This window comes from Prunus mume, linkage group LG4 (genome assembly GCF_029339155.1).
Source record: "Prunus mume cultivar Tortuosa linkage group LG4, ASM2933915v1, whole genome shotgun sequence".
Lineage (NCBI taxonomy): Eukaryota > Viridiplantae > Streptophyta > Magnoliopsida > Rosales > Rosaceae > Prunus > Prunus mume.
In genome coordinates this window covers 19938236-19954725 of record NC_142701.1, presented here as the reverse complement: position 1 = coordinate 19954725, position 16490 = coordinate 19938236, and the positions used below count along the sequence as shown (strand labels likewise).

General features: G+C 38.9%; 4 protein-coding genes across 6 annotated transcripts; 1 reads left to right on the top strand and 3 right to left on the bottom strand.

Annotated features, from left to right (window-relative positions):
- Positions 1–1046: 1046 nt before the first annotated feature.
- Positions 1047–5625, bottom strand: RPK2 (receptor-like protein kinase 2). Of its 2 annotated transcripts, XM_008232662.3 has the most exons (3): positions 5189–5625; positions 4926–5075; positions 1047–4826 (listed from the first exon to the last, which is right to left on the bottom strand). In XM_008232662.3, exon 3 carries the CDS (start codon positions 4794–4796, stop codon positions 1353–1355), a length of 3444 nt encoding a protein of 1147 aa, XP_008230884.2. In that variant the 5' UTR covers positions 4797–4826; positions 4926–5075; positions 5189–5625; the 3' UTR covers positions 1047–1352. The 2 variants fall into 2 exon arrangements, with proteins under 2 accessions (XP_008230884.2, XP_088906185.1); XM_089050059.1 differs by lacking the exon at positions 5189–5625 and having other exon boundaries at positions 4926–5109.
- Positions 5626–7630: 2005 nt separating this feature from the next.
- Positions 7631–9268, bottom strand: LOC103330110 (pinin-like protein). The gene is made up of 2 exons (XM_008232661.3): positions 8406–9268; positions 7631–8109 (listed from the first exon to the last, which is right to left on the bottom strand). The coding sequence occupies exons 1-2, from the start codon at positions 9266–9268 to the stop codon at positions 7908–7910; spliced, it is 1065 nt and encodes a 354-aa protein (XP_008230883.2). The 3' UTR covers positions 7631–7907.
- An 832-nt stretch (positions 9269–10100) lies between these two features.
- Positions 10101–11390, top strand: CRR7 (chlororespiratory reduction 7). Of its 2 annotated transcripts, none has more exons than XM_008232660.3 (3): positions 10101–10448; positions 10591–10727; positions 10833–11390. In XM_008232660.3, exons 1-3 carry the CDS (start codon positions 10358–10360, stop codon positions 11103–11105), a joined length of 501 nt encoding a protein of 166 aa, XP_008230882.2. In that variant the 5' UTR covers positions 10101–10357; the 3' UTR covers positions 11106–11390. The 2 variants fall into 2 exon arrangements, with proteins under 2 accessions (XP_008230882.2, XP_088907265.1); XM_089051139.1 differs by having other exon boundaries at positions 10567–10727; positions 10833–11120.
- Positions 11391–11457: 67 nt separating this feature from the next.
- LOC103330108 (hydroxyproline-rich glycoprotein family protein) lies at positions 11458–12348 on the bottom strand. The gene is made up of 3 exons (XM_008232659.2): positions 12052–12348; positions 11844–11956; positions 11458–11700 (listed from the first exon to the last, which is right to left on the bottom strand). Exons 1-3 carry the CDS (start codon positions 12246–12248, stop codon positions 11636–11638), a joined length of 375 nt encoding a protein of 124 aa, XP_008230881.1. The 5' UTR covers positions 12249–12348; the 3' UTR covers positions 11458–11635.
- Between the last annotated feature and the right edge of the window lie 4142 nt (positions 12349–16490).

Here is a 16490-nt window from a genome sequence, read left to right as displayed (position 1 = left end):
TTACTCTAAGGTTGATGGAGTTGCTTGTTAACTACCCAAATAAACTTGACGTGGACGGCGAAACCACCAACAATTATTGTAATCGAAAGGGGAAAAAATAAGTTCAATACAGTTGTACATGGAAGAAATTGTGGAGGCCAGACTGAAATTATAGGATGGGATAGCATCTTTCTTTGGTAGGAAGCTCACATAGGTAGGAATTTCAACTCATCACATAACAGATATCAATAAGTTGGCCTCACCAAACACTTCAGAGCTTACTTTACAGAAAACCTAATTTGCTCTTTTTATTGAACAAATAAGGCATTCATATACACACGTATAAAACAAGGAACATAAATATCTGTATGATGCAGCAGGTTCATCTGCGAGGCCCCTGAAACAATTGATGGCGCTTCTCTTTCTACAGATTACTAATGTTGACCAATATATGACAAGGCTCACGAAGCACCTAACAAGACGGGGGCAGAAGTTGCTTAACCCGTAGTTCGATCTGCTTCACTTACAGGTCTTTTCAGGCGAGAGTCGACCGTACACACAACTAACAAGACTAGAACTTCCTTAAAAATCATCAAGGGGACCTGCATCATCTCACAACGCAGCAGTAAATAAATTTATTTGCACGGCCTTGTTGAAGAAGAATCTACAGTTGATGAAGCTGCCATCTGTTCGTCTGGCCTGGAAGCAAAGGTTGAAATGGTATCATAAGCAAAGTCCAAATCTCTCCATGCAAAGTCAAGAAACATCTATTATGACCATACTTCAAACTTGGAAGTTCAAACATAGTTTATCCAATCTCATTAATCAAAACATGGTAATAACAAAGAGAAAAAGAATGAGGACTTTACCTCTAATATCATCCCCTCCTATATAAACTGCTAGCACCTGTATGATAACTATCCTCCACTAAGTTCTTGAGGCCAGAATGATTGCAGAATGACAAGCAGATATCGAATTGGATATCATTTCCTTTGACAGGAAGTTCACATGGCTAATCATATAACAGATATGAATAAGTTGGCCACAGTAAACACTTTAGCCAATACTTTCCAGAAAATATATCTACTCTGCTTTATTGAACAACAAATGAAGCTGAATATACACGTATAAGACAAGGAAATGAAACATCTGCATTCTTCTGCAGACTCATTGGCAAGGCCCCTAATAAGAGAAACAACATCAAAAAAAATTGGGGGCAGAACTATTTTACAATGTACAAGTGGGATCAATAAGGTTTAGAAATCAACCTAAGGCCAGTCCCAAAAGAGGACTGAGTGCACAAGCACATATTACAATGGCGCTTCTCTTTCTACAAACTACTAATGTTAACCAATACAAGCCTCATAAGGCAGCTAACAAGATGGAGGCTGAAGCTGCTTAAGTCTTCGTACAACTTGCCTCATCGTAGGCCTGGTCGAGAGAGAGTCAACCGTACACACAACTGCCAAGTGTAAAACTTCTACCAAATCATCATGGGGACCTGCATCCCATAGCCCAGCAGTAAAGAATTCCTTTGCACGGCCTTGTCGAAGAAGCATACATGACCACTGAACAATGTTGAATCCATTTCCATATGAAGAAAATGAGGGATCCAGAGCTTTCTTGTCAGAGAGCAACTCCAGAAGCACAACACCATAACTATACACATCAGCCTTGTCTGAAACGCGGCAAGTCATCGCATATTCTGGGGCAACATATCCAAAAGTTCCAGCTACACCAGTAGTAGCATGGGTTTCTGAAGTTCCAAGAAGTCTGGCCAAACCAAAGTCAGAGAGATAAGCATTGAAATCATCATCCAACAAAATATTACTGGGCTTGACATCGCGATGAAGGACACGTGGTACACACTGATCATGTAGGTAGGCAAGTGCACGAGCTATGTCCAAAGCAATCTTGTGAAGTATCCTCCAATCCACAGCCCTTGTAGACCTTTCCTTAATAAATTTTTCCAGATTACCACCCGCCAAATAGTTATATATTAGGAACATCTCTGTATCACTGGCATGATAACCAAGCAAAGTGACAAGATTTGGATGGCGAAGCCTTCCAAGAGTCTTAATTTCTGCATGAAATTGTTGAACTCCTTGAAACCTTCCAACTGAAAGTCGTTTTATTGCCACCAGGATTCCAGGAGATATCTCTGCCTTGTAAGTTGCCCCAAAACCTCCATTCCCAATGCAGTTGCTAGCATTGAAACTGCCCGTGGCTCGCACAACACTCTCAAAGGTCAATGGAACCCCAATGTTTGTGAAAACTGTAACTTCCTTCCTGGTAGACCCTAGAGCTCCAGACTTTGCATTCCACTTTCGTGTATACAAGAACAGAACAACCAGAGCAAGAAGCACTGAAACTATGGCTGATGCAGATGTAATGGAAGCTATCTCAATTGAATTGAAATTCCCACTCCTTGAAGCTGGAACTCCCACTGGTGAAGCAGCATAAGGTTGTGAATCACCATCTCTTCCTTGAGAATCTGAAGATGGTTGTGTCAGAGAAAACATGGGGCAAGAATGTATATATGGGTTTCCAATAGCAGCATTGCATTTCATCAGGTTATTATTTGAAGGCAATGAACCGGAAAAGTTATTGAAAGACACATTGAAAGAAGAGAGTGCAGTCACATTTGCCAAACCAGATGGAATCTGACCAGAAAGATTATTTTTGTCCAGCAGAAGAACAGTCAGATTTCCCAAGTTCACAAGATCCTTCGGTATCTCACCGGTGAGATAGTTTGAAGAAAGCTCCAGCACTTCTAAAGAGTAAAGCTGCCCCAAACTAGATGGAATGGTACCTGTAAGGTTATTACCAGATAAGGACAGATACCTCAGATCCCTTATCTGGCCAAGACTGGTGGGGATCTGACCCTGCAACATGTTCCAACTCAAGTTAAGGGCAACAAGGGACACCAATTTCCCAAAAGTAGGGGGAATGGGACCAATAATCTGATTCCGAGATGCATCTAAAAATTTAAGAGACTTGCACATTGTGCCAACTTCAGCAGGAATCTGACCATATAGCTTGTTGTTACTCACATTAACAACCAATGAATCCAATCCCTCACACTTCCCAAACAAACTACCTGGAAATGTTCCAGTAAGCTTGTTTTCTCCAACAAGGAATGCATAAAGAGTTTGCTTCCCTAATCTTTCATGCGCAATAGGCAGTGACGGCAAAGTGCCAGTAAAATTATTGTGCCCAAAGTTGTGCAGTACTGTAAGACCATCATCTTCTCCATACAGTTGCAACGGGTTTCCAACTTGGGTTTTCGATGCAAAAAATGCTACATAGGGTGAGGAAGGATCATCATCTTTGAAAGAAAAATCTTTCAAGGGATAAACTGGAGCACAAGGGCTGTTAAAATATTCAGGTATTGAACCTGACAAGAGGTTTCCACTGACATCAAACATAACCATACAAGGAACCTGAAGATCCTGAACAAGCTCCCCACTAAGCCTGTTAGAGCTTACATCAAAAAATTGAAGCTTCCTGCAGCGACTAAGCCCACTAGGAATTTCCCCAGTAAAAAAGTTCTGAGCCAAATTGATCATTTCTAAGTACTCACAACCACCCCAATTGCCCGGGAAGTTGCCCTCAATACTTGCCCTTGGTGCCCACAAGATCCTTAGCTTTGGAAGGGTCGTAATTTCCACAGGCATTGCACCTTGAAAGTAATTGAAGTCGTCATTCATAGAATTCAACTGCTCCAATAAAGAGTCCACTACTGTATCATTGACTCGTGGTAGCGGATTAAACATAGACGACAAAACAAGGACAGACAACTCAGAACAATTCCCCAACTCTCGTGGTAATGAACTACTTAGGCTATTCCTTGACACATCCAACACTTCCAGCGCCTGAAGCCGGCCGAGTTCTGCTGGAATACCCTCTTCCAACATATTTGAATACAACATCAGCGTCCTCAACTGACTGCAATTTCCTAAACTGCTTGGAATTTTATCAACCAAGAAATTACCCGCCAATTCAAGATGCTCCAGCTTCCCACAATTGTCTCCAATCTCGCTGGGAATATCCCCACTAAGTGAATTGTACGACAAATACACAGCCTTTAACCTACCAATGAAACCCGGAATGGTCCCATTCACAAGATTCCCAGCTACATTCAAGATCTCTAAGCTCACAGATTTTGACCACGAGGTCGGTATCCCACCTTCAATCATATTGAACCCAAGATTAAAAACCCTCAGATTTGGATTAAGCTGAAACGGCAGAGACCCAGTTATCGAGTTGCCCTCAAGATCAAGAACCTCCAAATTTTCCAAGCCCAAAACTTCACTAGGAATTTCACCATCCAAATCATTGAAGGGAAGCGACAAGACCCTAAGCTCAGTGAGCTTCCCAATTACAGAGGGGAGCTTCCCAGACAACCTTCCTCTACTACCCGAACAGCTCCTCCGAATTCCAAACCCATAAAGCGGAAACTGAGCAAAATCTAAGCACGCAATAGATTTTGATCCACCTTCGCCTCCTCCACTATTCCCAGTAATGTTGAGCGCAACCACCTGAGAATTTGAATTGCAGAAGACGCCGAACCATGAGCAGTGACCAGAATTGACCGAATGATTCCAGCTGGAAAGCAAGCCTGACGGGTCTGAGACCGAGTTCTTGAGCTGGAGGAGCACCGATGCGTCAGTATCAGCATCAGCGAAAACGACGCCGTTCAGAGAGGCGCAGAAGACCCATAAGAGCAACACGAGCTTCAGAACAAGCCCTGGCGAAGTGGATTTGCGAAAAAACTGCTCTTTGGTGACTGAAGAGGACGAAGGGGAAACACCCATCTCTTGAAACTATGACAGCTAAGTGGGTCTCTACGAAAATTACATGAACAACGCACAATGTCAGCATAAAGCTCGAAAAGAAGGAAATAGCTTAAGAATATAATCATTTGGAATGAATTAAATTCTTACCCCTTCAGCTAGACTATCTACAACTGTCAGTAGTTTGACCCCTTCTCGCTCTTACATGAATGTTGGACTTGGGTGGCTTTATCCAATCGACAGGGCCATTTTCATTCCCATTACCTTCGTTTCGCTTGCACCCGCTTGCAGTTCAGTCACCTGTACGGACACAAAGATCGCTCTTTAACTAATGCTGTACTGTGTACTCAACAATTTAGAAGCTGAACTAAATCGAAATCGGAAATTGGGTAAATTTGACATTTTGTATGTACCTTTGTAGCAGTAGGAGATGGGGATGGTGCCAAATTCCGTTGCCTTTTCCTTTGGGAACTGTTTTTCTTATCTTGAAATTGAAATCGAATAAAAGGAAGCTAACAGCCCGGTTTCCCTATTTGGATTTCGCTCAAAGACTCTGGATTCCTCTCGGAAATTGGGCAATTCATTTCGATCCTGCAGCAGAGAAAAGGGTTTTCGAAACCCAAGAGATCAAAACCCCAAAACCCCTTTCTTCGAGCTGCAGCACAGAAAGAGTAAAAGGGGTTTATGAAAACCCTAACCCTAATTTCGTTGGTACTACTGATGAGAGAGAGAGAGAGAGAGAGAGAGAGAGATAAAGGAGACGGAGGAAGAGAGAGAAGACTCAAGTCATTCAACTGTGTTCTTTTGAGAAGAAAACGCGTTCTTCTTTTCTTTTTTCTATTGCATGTTTCTTCCTCTTCTTCTTTGCTTTTCCTTTTTTTTTTTTCCAATTTAAAAAAAAAAAGAAATTCTTTACATTTTAAGGGTTTTGTCGTATATGGTGGGTGCTGGGGTCCACAAGACATACATTTTTAGGGGGGTGGGCTCCACAGCCGGTCAATAAATGCATCAGACCCTTAAGTCAATTGAGAGGGAGGGAGAAGCTCTTGGGCTTAGTTGAGTGTGAGAGAAAGAGACAGAAGGGTTAAAAGAAGGAAAAAAGATTCCTCAAAGCTTCTGTACACGCGGCTGCAGAGAAAGGAATCCACGTGGGATGTCCTTCCAGAAGGGGTGAAGTGGGGCCCACCGGCCTTATGATGGTGTTGGTTGGGTCTACTCTAGTGTTCATGAGGTCCAGATAAGAATAGGGACCTGTACTGTTCTCCACTGGGATTTGGCTGCCGGCTGCCCCTCTCACTCAGAGTCTATGAATGATTAATGGGATTTAATTTGGATACTTCTAGCTCGGAATGCGATTGATGCCTACTACTTTCACTAGATAATATGGAAAATTGGGAACTTTGGACTTCATTTACTAGGAAGACAAACACAGATAATCATTTTGTTAAATTCATTTGTATGGATAATTAAGAATCACTCGCGTAAAATGAAGAGTTATTAACACAAATAATCATTTTGTTAAATTCTTTTGTATGGACGGTTATGAATCACTCGCATCTACGCCAGTTATTGTATTTCAAAATAATGTGTGTTTTAAGTTCAAAAGAGAAGTGTATGATGCGTTCCATCTAATTGGTAAACTAGGGGCATTTGCATCATCACCTGTTAACTTGTGTGTGTCTTTTAGGGTTACATAAGAATTTATGCTGAGGCACACATGATGTTCTTGTACTCGGCAAACTGCAAAAGTGACGTATATATATATGCTGTGCAGAAGGAATATATGCTATACTTACGAGAATCAAAACAATTTAACCCTAAGCAAATAAATTTTTTTGATCACTTACTGTGTGGTAGAGATTGATGCTGCTTATTTATTACAAGAATAATTAAGATACTCAATCGTAATCAAATCCCATACTTAAAGGATTATGGATAGTTTGCTGATATTGTGTCCCTTATAGCGTGAGTAATATTATATACGGGTTTTATTAGTTGTTTGAGAAGATCCATTGCCTGATTTGTAAGTTTTTATGAATAGTATGAAACTTGGAGCAATTAAGAGTGCTATATTTCGTGGACGTGACGTGAGTTAGAACAGTTAATCAAGATAATATGTTCGTCTTCTTCACTAAGTTTGATTCTCCTCTCTTGTAAATTATAACAATTTAGACTATTACTAGTATAAAATGAAAATTACAAAAAATGCTACATTTCAATTATCATAGTGGGCATGGCATGGATGCACGCATAGCTTTAGCCTATTGAAAAGCAACTAATTATAAAAATCTAGCCTTTCCGGCATCCAGACAGGATGCTTTAGCTCTCTCTCTTTTGTCACATACCTAAACAGAAAGTTCTCATCTCACCTCACCTCATTGCTCATAAGAAAAGCCAACTTGACAAATTGAACATGTTGTAGTTTACATAATCCTGACGTAAGAGTGACGTTTTCTAATTAACATGCATAGTTAAACTATGGTTAGCTAGCTTACTATAGGTTTTGCTGTGCTGGTGTGCCCCTTAGCTTTTGCTTATATTTGCAGATCATTTCTTAGAGATAGGATAGGATCCAGATTTGAATCAATTCAAGGCTCAGATCAACCAACCAGCAGCTTTTACTTTGGGGAACCAAAGGCATGAGCTTTTGCTCCTTACCAAACTGGCTGCCTAAACAGGAATAAAGCAACTTAAAAACTTAATAGGTTGGCTGTTAGATACCCAATTTTTGTATAGTTTACCACATTCTGAATTCTGATTTCTAGACCTTGTTTCAATTGCCATCATCAAATTATTGTATTTCAAGCAGATTCAGGTGATGTGTCAGATGCAACAAATAGGCACCAAACCAAAGAAATGGCTAACAAGAGTCAGATTTTGCAATATTGAAGATACATATTAAGCAGAATTAGTGTTGAGTGCAAACCAATTTCTCCAACATATACATATACCGTATACGTATGTCTGTACATCAGTTTTGAAACCAAATCTACCATTTAACACCATTTAGATCTGTCATCATCTATGTGCATCAATTTCCAATTGTTCACTCTCTTGGTTCATCATTTCTATGGCTTCTCTTTTATTGAAGAGATCACGGCATGATCATTAGAAAGAAAATCTATCCTTCTCTCAACGACAGACCATGCAACAGTAAAACCAAGAAAACCAACTGGATGATGGAGCTGTAGCCTTTAGGGGTGTTTCAGGTGTATCAGGCGTTTCAGGCCCTTCCTCCTGCTTATGCATCTCCTGCTGTGTGTGATGCTCTGGCTGCTGCTTTACTGAGGTCATCTGTGCAGGGCTATGTCTTCCAGCCTCATGACCTGCCAACCTGAAAATACCAACTGCTATCAGTGCAATGCTTCAGCTGACCAGTGTATGTAGTAGATAGCAAATTACCCTGCAATAATCATATTTGATAGTTTTCCATATTAAAATTGCATGGTGCATGGCTTGACTGAAACATTGATACTATATGTTTTGTTTAAGTTTGTGAGGAACTGCCTTCCCTATCAGAAGGCTCAATGTGCATCCAAGTATATGTGTTAGCCCTGCATTTGCAGATAATTGAAATTATAAACATTGCTATGATCCTATCTACTATGTGATGAAAGTCACGTCGCTTACAGTGGAAATTGGAATGACTTGGTGCTGTGATTGCTGTCATCAGAACGGTAAGAGGTTGCAGAACCCCTGATTTCCACAATAAGAGGCGCCTTATTTCTACCATGATCACCAGGAATATCACTTAAATCTGTCCTTTCAGATTCATCTGCAGCTTCTTCTGTTTCTACCGAGTCCATTTCCACCTTTACACTCGTGCTTTCAACCTTCTCTTTATCCACATTTGCACTCGTATTTTCAACACTCCTCTTCTCCACGTTTGGATCTTTATTTTCAACAGTCTCATTCTCCACATTGTGAATCTTCATTTCAACAGTTTCTGCTTCAGTAACTGTGGGAAGTGGAGTTGGAATGTAAAACAACTCATCAGGGTAGGTCAGTTCTCCAGATTTATACAGCATAGAAAATTGCTCTCTTGAGAAACTGTTGTTCCCCACATGAAGGCTAAACAATGATTCATTTGAAGCAACACTCCAATCCATGCCTGTTGAAGGTTTACTGGCGAAAATAGACGTTGGGATTCGACTTGAATCATATCCTGCAGGCCGCCCCATCGTCTGAAGTTGAGAGGATTGTCCTGATGATCCACTTTGCAGGCTCCAAGTAAGAGTCTGAGAAGAAGAAGCCTCTGGTAATGGCGGAGGCCCCTGAGACTCCTGGCCCGGTTGTGTAGTTTCGAAAGAGCCATTAACATCTGCTTTGTCAGTAACATCTGATTCCAGTGATGAACGTGGTGACGATGAAGTTGAAGATGATGATGAAGAAGAAGATGATGGGAAGCTTGAATTTCGGCGGTAATTAACCATATCAGATTCGAAGTGCACCTTTAGATGCTTACTGTCATCATTCTTCTGTACATCATCCATGACTTTATTTAATATTTGCAACACCTGATAATCCTCAAAATCTCCTGTGCCTGTCTCTAACTGGTTTTCAACTGCAGGGGAAAAAGAAAAATGGGGCTTAATCTAAATTTTATTCTAAGATAGGAAAGAATAAAAATGTTGGTTATGCAAATAGCTAAAGGACTAAAAACAGCATTTCAATAATCATCAGATGCATATAAACTCAACTGATACTTTCATATAGGCAGCACTTTAAACATCAAAATCATACAATCATAGAGAATGAATCTTCAAACTTTCAAACAGAACCCTGAGATCAAATTAAATCATGCCACTGTAACATCAAGTTTTAATCCCTAAAGATTCAGTATCAAATCAAATCCTTAAGAGACGCATATCTTTAATTCTGGAAACTGGGTTTTGAGCAGAAGATTTACCACTAAATGGAACACCAAAATAATCAGCATAAGTTAACAAAAAGGTAATTACTTGAATCTGCAAGAACCCTTTAGAAAATCAATCCTCAGCTTCAATCAAAACATCGCTCTCAAGAATCAAATGAAGCCCAGAAGCTCTTTAAGATTCTTGACAGAATCAAAGAAAAAGGTTGGATCTCGATAAGCACAAGGGTAACAAAAGAAAAATGAAGTGCAATGCAATGGTAGGAAAAATAGGATGTTTAGGGTTGGGGTTGGGGATTGGGATTAGGAAGAAAACCGCAAACAACTAGGGTTTGGATGAGTCAGAGATAAATGAAGGAGCTAAAAAGGACAGGAAAGGAGACAACCTCGGAAGGTTTCGTACTTTGTTATGCGAAACAACGTAACCGACTTTGATCAAAGTCATCTAGCGCCATTTCTACTAACTGACTAACTGACTGGACCTCTTGTGAACAAAAACCGATAGAAACGAACTAACAGGTCGCGCGGGAAAATGATGTTCTGGAACTTGGGCCACCCACCTTGGCCCAAATAAAAATTGGTCCGAAGGATGGATGGAGGGTAGAATTGTAAATACGGTGAAATATGAGGTTGAGAAGTTTAAGCTACAAGAGGCTCAGTTTTAGCATGTTATCTGTAAATATTGTTTGCATACAATCTTTACACCAAGATGCTGAAATTTGGAGGCCAAATTGCTCCAATGGAAGGAGCTTTGAAGAAACAGTTATTCCATTTCCATGGTGGAGTTGTGTCTTTTAACTGTAAGCTCTGCTGCTCTTTTTTCACATCTAGACCTTTTGACAATTTGAAAATTGATAGTGCAGGGGATGAACTAATCACTCAATTTGCATTAATAACTTTTTATGTTCATCACATGAGCATATGGCCATTCAAATTATGCAGGCAAACAAGCAACAAAACACCATATTCGAACTCCATCGATTCGACTGATGTCGTCGACAGGCATAACTGAGAACTTGAGTTCTTCAGTCCATCTGAAACTGTTTAAAACAAGAAGTGAACAAAGAGATGCTGTCAAGGTAATATTAAAGAATTAACAAGTACAATCATGGTTTCATGTAACATATCAGAGTCAGCATGAAATTCTGTTGTTTCAGAAAAATAATTCTTGGAATTTTTGCCAGGTTTGTGCAGTTAGGAGGAGAAGGATATATCACAATAGTGAAACTTATGTATTGCTGGAACCAGGAGAGGATGAGAAGTTTGTTTCAGAGGAAGAGTTGAGGGCTAAGTTAAAAGGTCGGCTGGAAAACTGGCCAGCCAAGAACCTTCCCCCCGACCTTGCAAGATTTGAAAGCATTGATGATGCTGTTTCCTATCTAGTGAGGTCTGTTTGTGAACTTGAAATCCATGGAGATGTTGGCTCAGTCCAATGGTATGAAGTTCGATTGGAGTGAGAAAAGCGTTCGAGCCAATATTGTTATGCACACCCATTAGAAGCACGAAATGAGGCTGTGTTTCCATGATGGCATTGCCAATATGCTTTGTAAGAAGCTCAGCAACTTGGAGAAGTGGTTAGTGTGCCTCAAAGAAATTGAAAGTTTTTGGCTCAAGAAATTGAGAATGTGACCACAAATTGTAAGAATTTGTATCCTCTTGGGTAGCTTGTTTTGCTTGTTGGTTTTAAAATTTTGTTTGAAAAAAAATTTTATGTCCCAAATGAATGAGTGTCATTAGAGGCATTTTGTTCTTTCTTGTCCATGGTTTCAACCAGCACAATGCCTTGAGTAGTCAAAAGACAAACGAGGGTTACGGCATGCTGAAGAATCTCATTATTTCATTCACAATTCTATCCAAATATATTAAAATACAGACAAAAATCACACAATACCAAATGTCATTAACCCTGAAACAGTTAAAACTCAGAGAGAGAAAGAAAGAAAGAAAAATCTGTTGGAGAAGTCCCAAAAGGTTGCCTCAACAGTCTTCATTTATTGGACCCAAAATTCAATTCTGAAGCAGGACCACATCCCACAGCTGCAAATCCTGAATCTGCAGCAATGACAACAGAAAAGAAAGGAAGAGAAATCCAATTGTTATTAATTACACCAAAACATTGCTACCCAAATGAACTTTCTGCATCAGGATTTGTTACTTCAACAATTCTGTTGAGTGATTAATTATTAATTCAATACCTTGGGGCTTGAGTAGATTTTTGCTAGGTGGCAAGAGGGCACCACCCTTTCTGTTTCTGGCAAGAAGGCCTTTTGTTACAGGGGACATCATCAAATCAGTTGGGCTTGTGTACCTACAAAATTGAGAAACAACTTTTTTAAATAGGAAAAAGTTTAGACAAACAATGATCTTATATAACTAAAATATTTTGTGTGGAAGATTTGATACCTTTCTGGGTACTTGAATGCCTTGGGGACTTTAAGGCGATCTGGGGTGGTGGGTTTGCGTAAATCGTTGCCGGAGTTTTGAGAATTTTCATCCTTGTGTTGGAGTGGAGGTGGCGGTGTTATGCACTCGGAGAAGTTCATCATCTCTGATGATTGAATTGGGCTTTTAGGAGGCGGCATTTCTGGCACGTTCTCCATTGAACACTAACGTATCAGTTTACTTGTGTCAAGAATGAAGAAAGAGGAAAATTGGACCACAGTTTTGATGTATGAGAGAGAGACAGAGAGAGTTGAAATGAAAATTTGAATAAATTGGTGTCAGAGGTTACCGTTTGGGATGAGGATAGAAAATTTGCAACGGTCGAATTTAGGCCTTGTCAAGCTTGGGTTCGTTGAACTCGAGATTCAAAATAAAGTCAATTTTTAGTAGGCTTTTTTATCACAAATGGTCATTTAGGTTTGCGAAATTATCACCTTCCATACCTAAGATTTTTTGTGACACTAATGGTCCTTAAAGTTATCCTCCACACATCAAAATGGTCTTTGCCGTTAGCTTGTCAAATTTTCTGTTGTGGCACATATGTAGAACTCATACAACCAATGGTACAGAACCATGTGACTTTAAATAAAATATAAAATATATTTTAAATATTTTAAAACTTAAAATCCATATAAAAAATTAAAAAAGAAAATTAAGTGTTTTTATAAATAAAAAACTAAAAAACCTGCAGCCATCCTCTGTGTTCTCCCTCTCCCAGCGCCCCTCCCCACATCGCAGACCCACTCCAAGCAAATTAAAATCTTTTATTTTCGATTCAGATGCATTCGAGTACTCCAGCACTAATTTCTGAATCGAACCAAGTTTCTGCTCGTTGGACTTCATCTCTCTGTCATATTCTTCAATCAATGTCTGTTTGTTTGGCTCAACCTCCTGTACAATGCCTTGCAATTCCTTGACTTTAGTTCCCATCACCAAGTTAAAGTTCAACTCTTCGGCTTCAAAATCTGCCAATCGAGAGGCCATTTCCTTCTTGAACACTTGTAGCTCTTGGAATTCCTTGGCTTTAGGGGCTCGATGAGTGGGTCTGCGATGAGGGGATGGCTGCAGGATTTTTAGTTTTTTAGTTTTAATATATATATATATTTTTTTTATAAAAAGACTTAATTTTCTTTTTAAATTTGGCTTAAATGCTAAAATGGTCCCTGTGTTTTAACCCGTTGACCAATTTAGTCCATGTGTTTTTAATTTGGCTAATTTGGTGCCTGTGTTTCGGACCGTTAGCTAATATAATCCAATCTATTAAACTTCTATTAAAATCTTAATGAAAATATAAATATTTGAATTCAATCTATAAAATAAATAATTATGAAATAAAAATAAGATTTAAAAGCTAAAAACAATTAAAAACCGAAGGACAACACCATTATTTCAGCAACGCCCTTTCTCCCTAGCAACAACTCACCCACACGCAAAAACCCCTCCCCTCTCTCTCTCTCTCTCTCTCTCTCTCTCTCTCTCTCTCTCTCTCTCTCTCAAGAACAATCCCTAACTCCTGACCATCTCCCAGTAGAATCTTCACCATGCAGTCATCGCCCCACTCCCCCCAACCACATCGCTGAGCAGCCCCGCACCCATCATGTTTTTTTTAATCTTTTTTCTAATGCTATGTTTTAGTTCTAATGAAGTTTTAATATGTTTTAAATTAATTCAATTTTTATAAATTAATTTCAACAAAATTGATAGGTTTTCAAAGAAGAAGAAGAAAAAAAAAAAATTATCATGTTTATTTAACGGTAATTTTAACATAATGGGCCATATTGGCTAACAGTGCTAAACACATGGACCAAATTGGCCAAATTAAAAATATATGGACTAAATTGGCCAACAAGATAAAACACATGGACTATTTTAGCATTTAAGCCTTTAAATTTTTTATATGGATTTTAAGTTTTAAAATATATTATATATTTTATTTAAAGCCTTGTGGCCATATACTATTGTATGTGTATGCTCCATATATGTGTCACGTCATTAATTTAACATAAAATTTGACTGGAAGCTAATGACAAGGACCATTTGGTGTGGAAAGTGAATAAAATGTTTAGGTATTTATTGGGAAAATATTTAGAATTTTTTTGCAATTTTTTTAGCCAAAAAATTCAAGACCATCAGATTTCTGGGCAAAAACCGATCGGAGCATTCGAGAAGCGCCATGTGGCATCTTCTCGTTGGGAGTATCAAGGCTGACGTCAATGCAGAAACGTGAACACGCGTCAATGGTAAAAAAAAAAATTGATTTCACTATGCTGACGTCAGCCAAGTCGGGCTACATCCTAGTCAAGAACTACCCTAGGGCTTGCCCGGGCTGCAGGCTTGGTGCTGGAGGGTGGAACCTGGGCTTGGGGGGCTGCTGCTAGGGTTTGGGTCTAGCGGTGGACTTGCTCTAAGTTGTCTCAGGTCAAACCTCATGTTAACTTAATCATGTGTGTGTGAAAAAGCTCCCTTTTATAGTTTTAGACTATCATTGTTTTTTTTTTTTTAAACAAAAGCATAACTTTGGTCATATTTTCAGACACCATTACTACAATTAAGCCTATACATATGAAGCATGATGATGGTTTAGCGCAGCAGCTGGCGGCATCTTCTCTACAATTTTATGGGTTTACATTCATATAAATCATAGGACCGATCCATGGAATTGGTGGATGCATATGCATATTATGCATCAGGGACCCAAATTATCATCTTCCCTATATAAATCCATATCTTGATCTTCAACTAGAAGCAAAGGATAGCTAGCTTAACTTTTATACACTATTATTGCATGCCCTCTTTATTTGACCTCTGTGACCAACAAACGGCAAAATCATTATTTTCAACATAACACACACACACACACACACACATGTATATAAAATATGATTTTCTTTGTATGTACACGTGTGCGTTATCCATCTCAAACTTTGCAGATTATGTACTCTAGCTATAAATTTCCTCTCTTAATAATAATTAAAGTTTTGAGAACTTTGACCACAAACTTAATTGACCCGAAAACCCGCATACCATGGCTACAATTCTGCATCTCTTAGCTTTAGCCAGCCTAGGGGGCCTCTCAAATCTTTAAACTAACCAATAATTATACATCCTCCTCATGATCAAAGCTAAACAAGAAGCTAGGGTATAATATATATACAAATTTTCTCTTATGCAGACGTAGAGACATTTATTATATCATGCGGAAGCTATGTGACTTTTTCTTTTTATTTTCATCCCTTTTTATAATAATATCTGCATAATAATAACGTCCCTGCCACGTATATATATTCTCTACTATTTTTGAGTCAAAGTTTCACCGTGGCAACATTAATTGGACCTATCTATCAAATTTTGTGCTGATGATGATGCATTATGGTTCAATGGAATTGTAACCTCTCTAGAAGTTGAAAAGACTAATAGGTTGACCAACGCCAGGCCTTGAATCCCTGCGCTGACCACGTACGTGCCCTGCAAAGCCATCTATCAATATATATCATCATATCATTGGAAAAGAAACCAAAAAAGGAGAAAATATATCTATAATCTATCTAAAATTGCTAGCTGTTGGCCTAGATGCCTTTAATTACAATTTACAACACATACACACACTGATCAGATTAGATCAGACAGGAGGAGTAAGATGCAATCAAACGACTTATAGGCTCGTAGCATCAACAACACGATCATGATGTAGTAAATCAAAGAAATTATACATACACGACGTCTGTACAATAATATTGTCTGAATATAATTATGATGTGGTCAAACACTTAATTGCAAAGCATTGACTATGATATTATAAAGTACACCTTATTATGACATATGTAACACACAAAGCAAAGCAATTCCATTTCGGATTTCAAAATCATGAGTTCTAAGAAATGCGTATGGTTTTGACTTTTCAGAAGCACTCGCGATAAAAGTGAGAAGACAACGAACCATTATTTTTTTCAACTTTTGGATATTGTGGATTGGAATATTGTATACAATATTAATATGTTTTTTGTTTTTCAGTTTTTGATGATGACATGAGTTAATGTTAATTATGGGGTTCAACTTCAAAATCTAAGGCAGCATCGATTGGACAGTGATGCATGCTTAGGGCATACACACAGTATACGTGTGCTTATAGCTGCAGCCTGCAGGCTCACAACTACCATTCAGAAGAGCTTTAAAATATATACATATATATATATATATATATATATTGGTATATAAGGAGGAGAACAGTGGGACCGGACAGACTGATTCTGCTACCTTCTTTCCTCACACACAGACTCAGATATGCGAACCTTTTGAGTGAATGAATGTGAGAAGCAAGAGATTGCATGTCATGATTTTAACTGCATTGTTTTCATAGGCCCCAAAAATAAACAAAAAAGTTACTGCAACCTAGCTCTCAA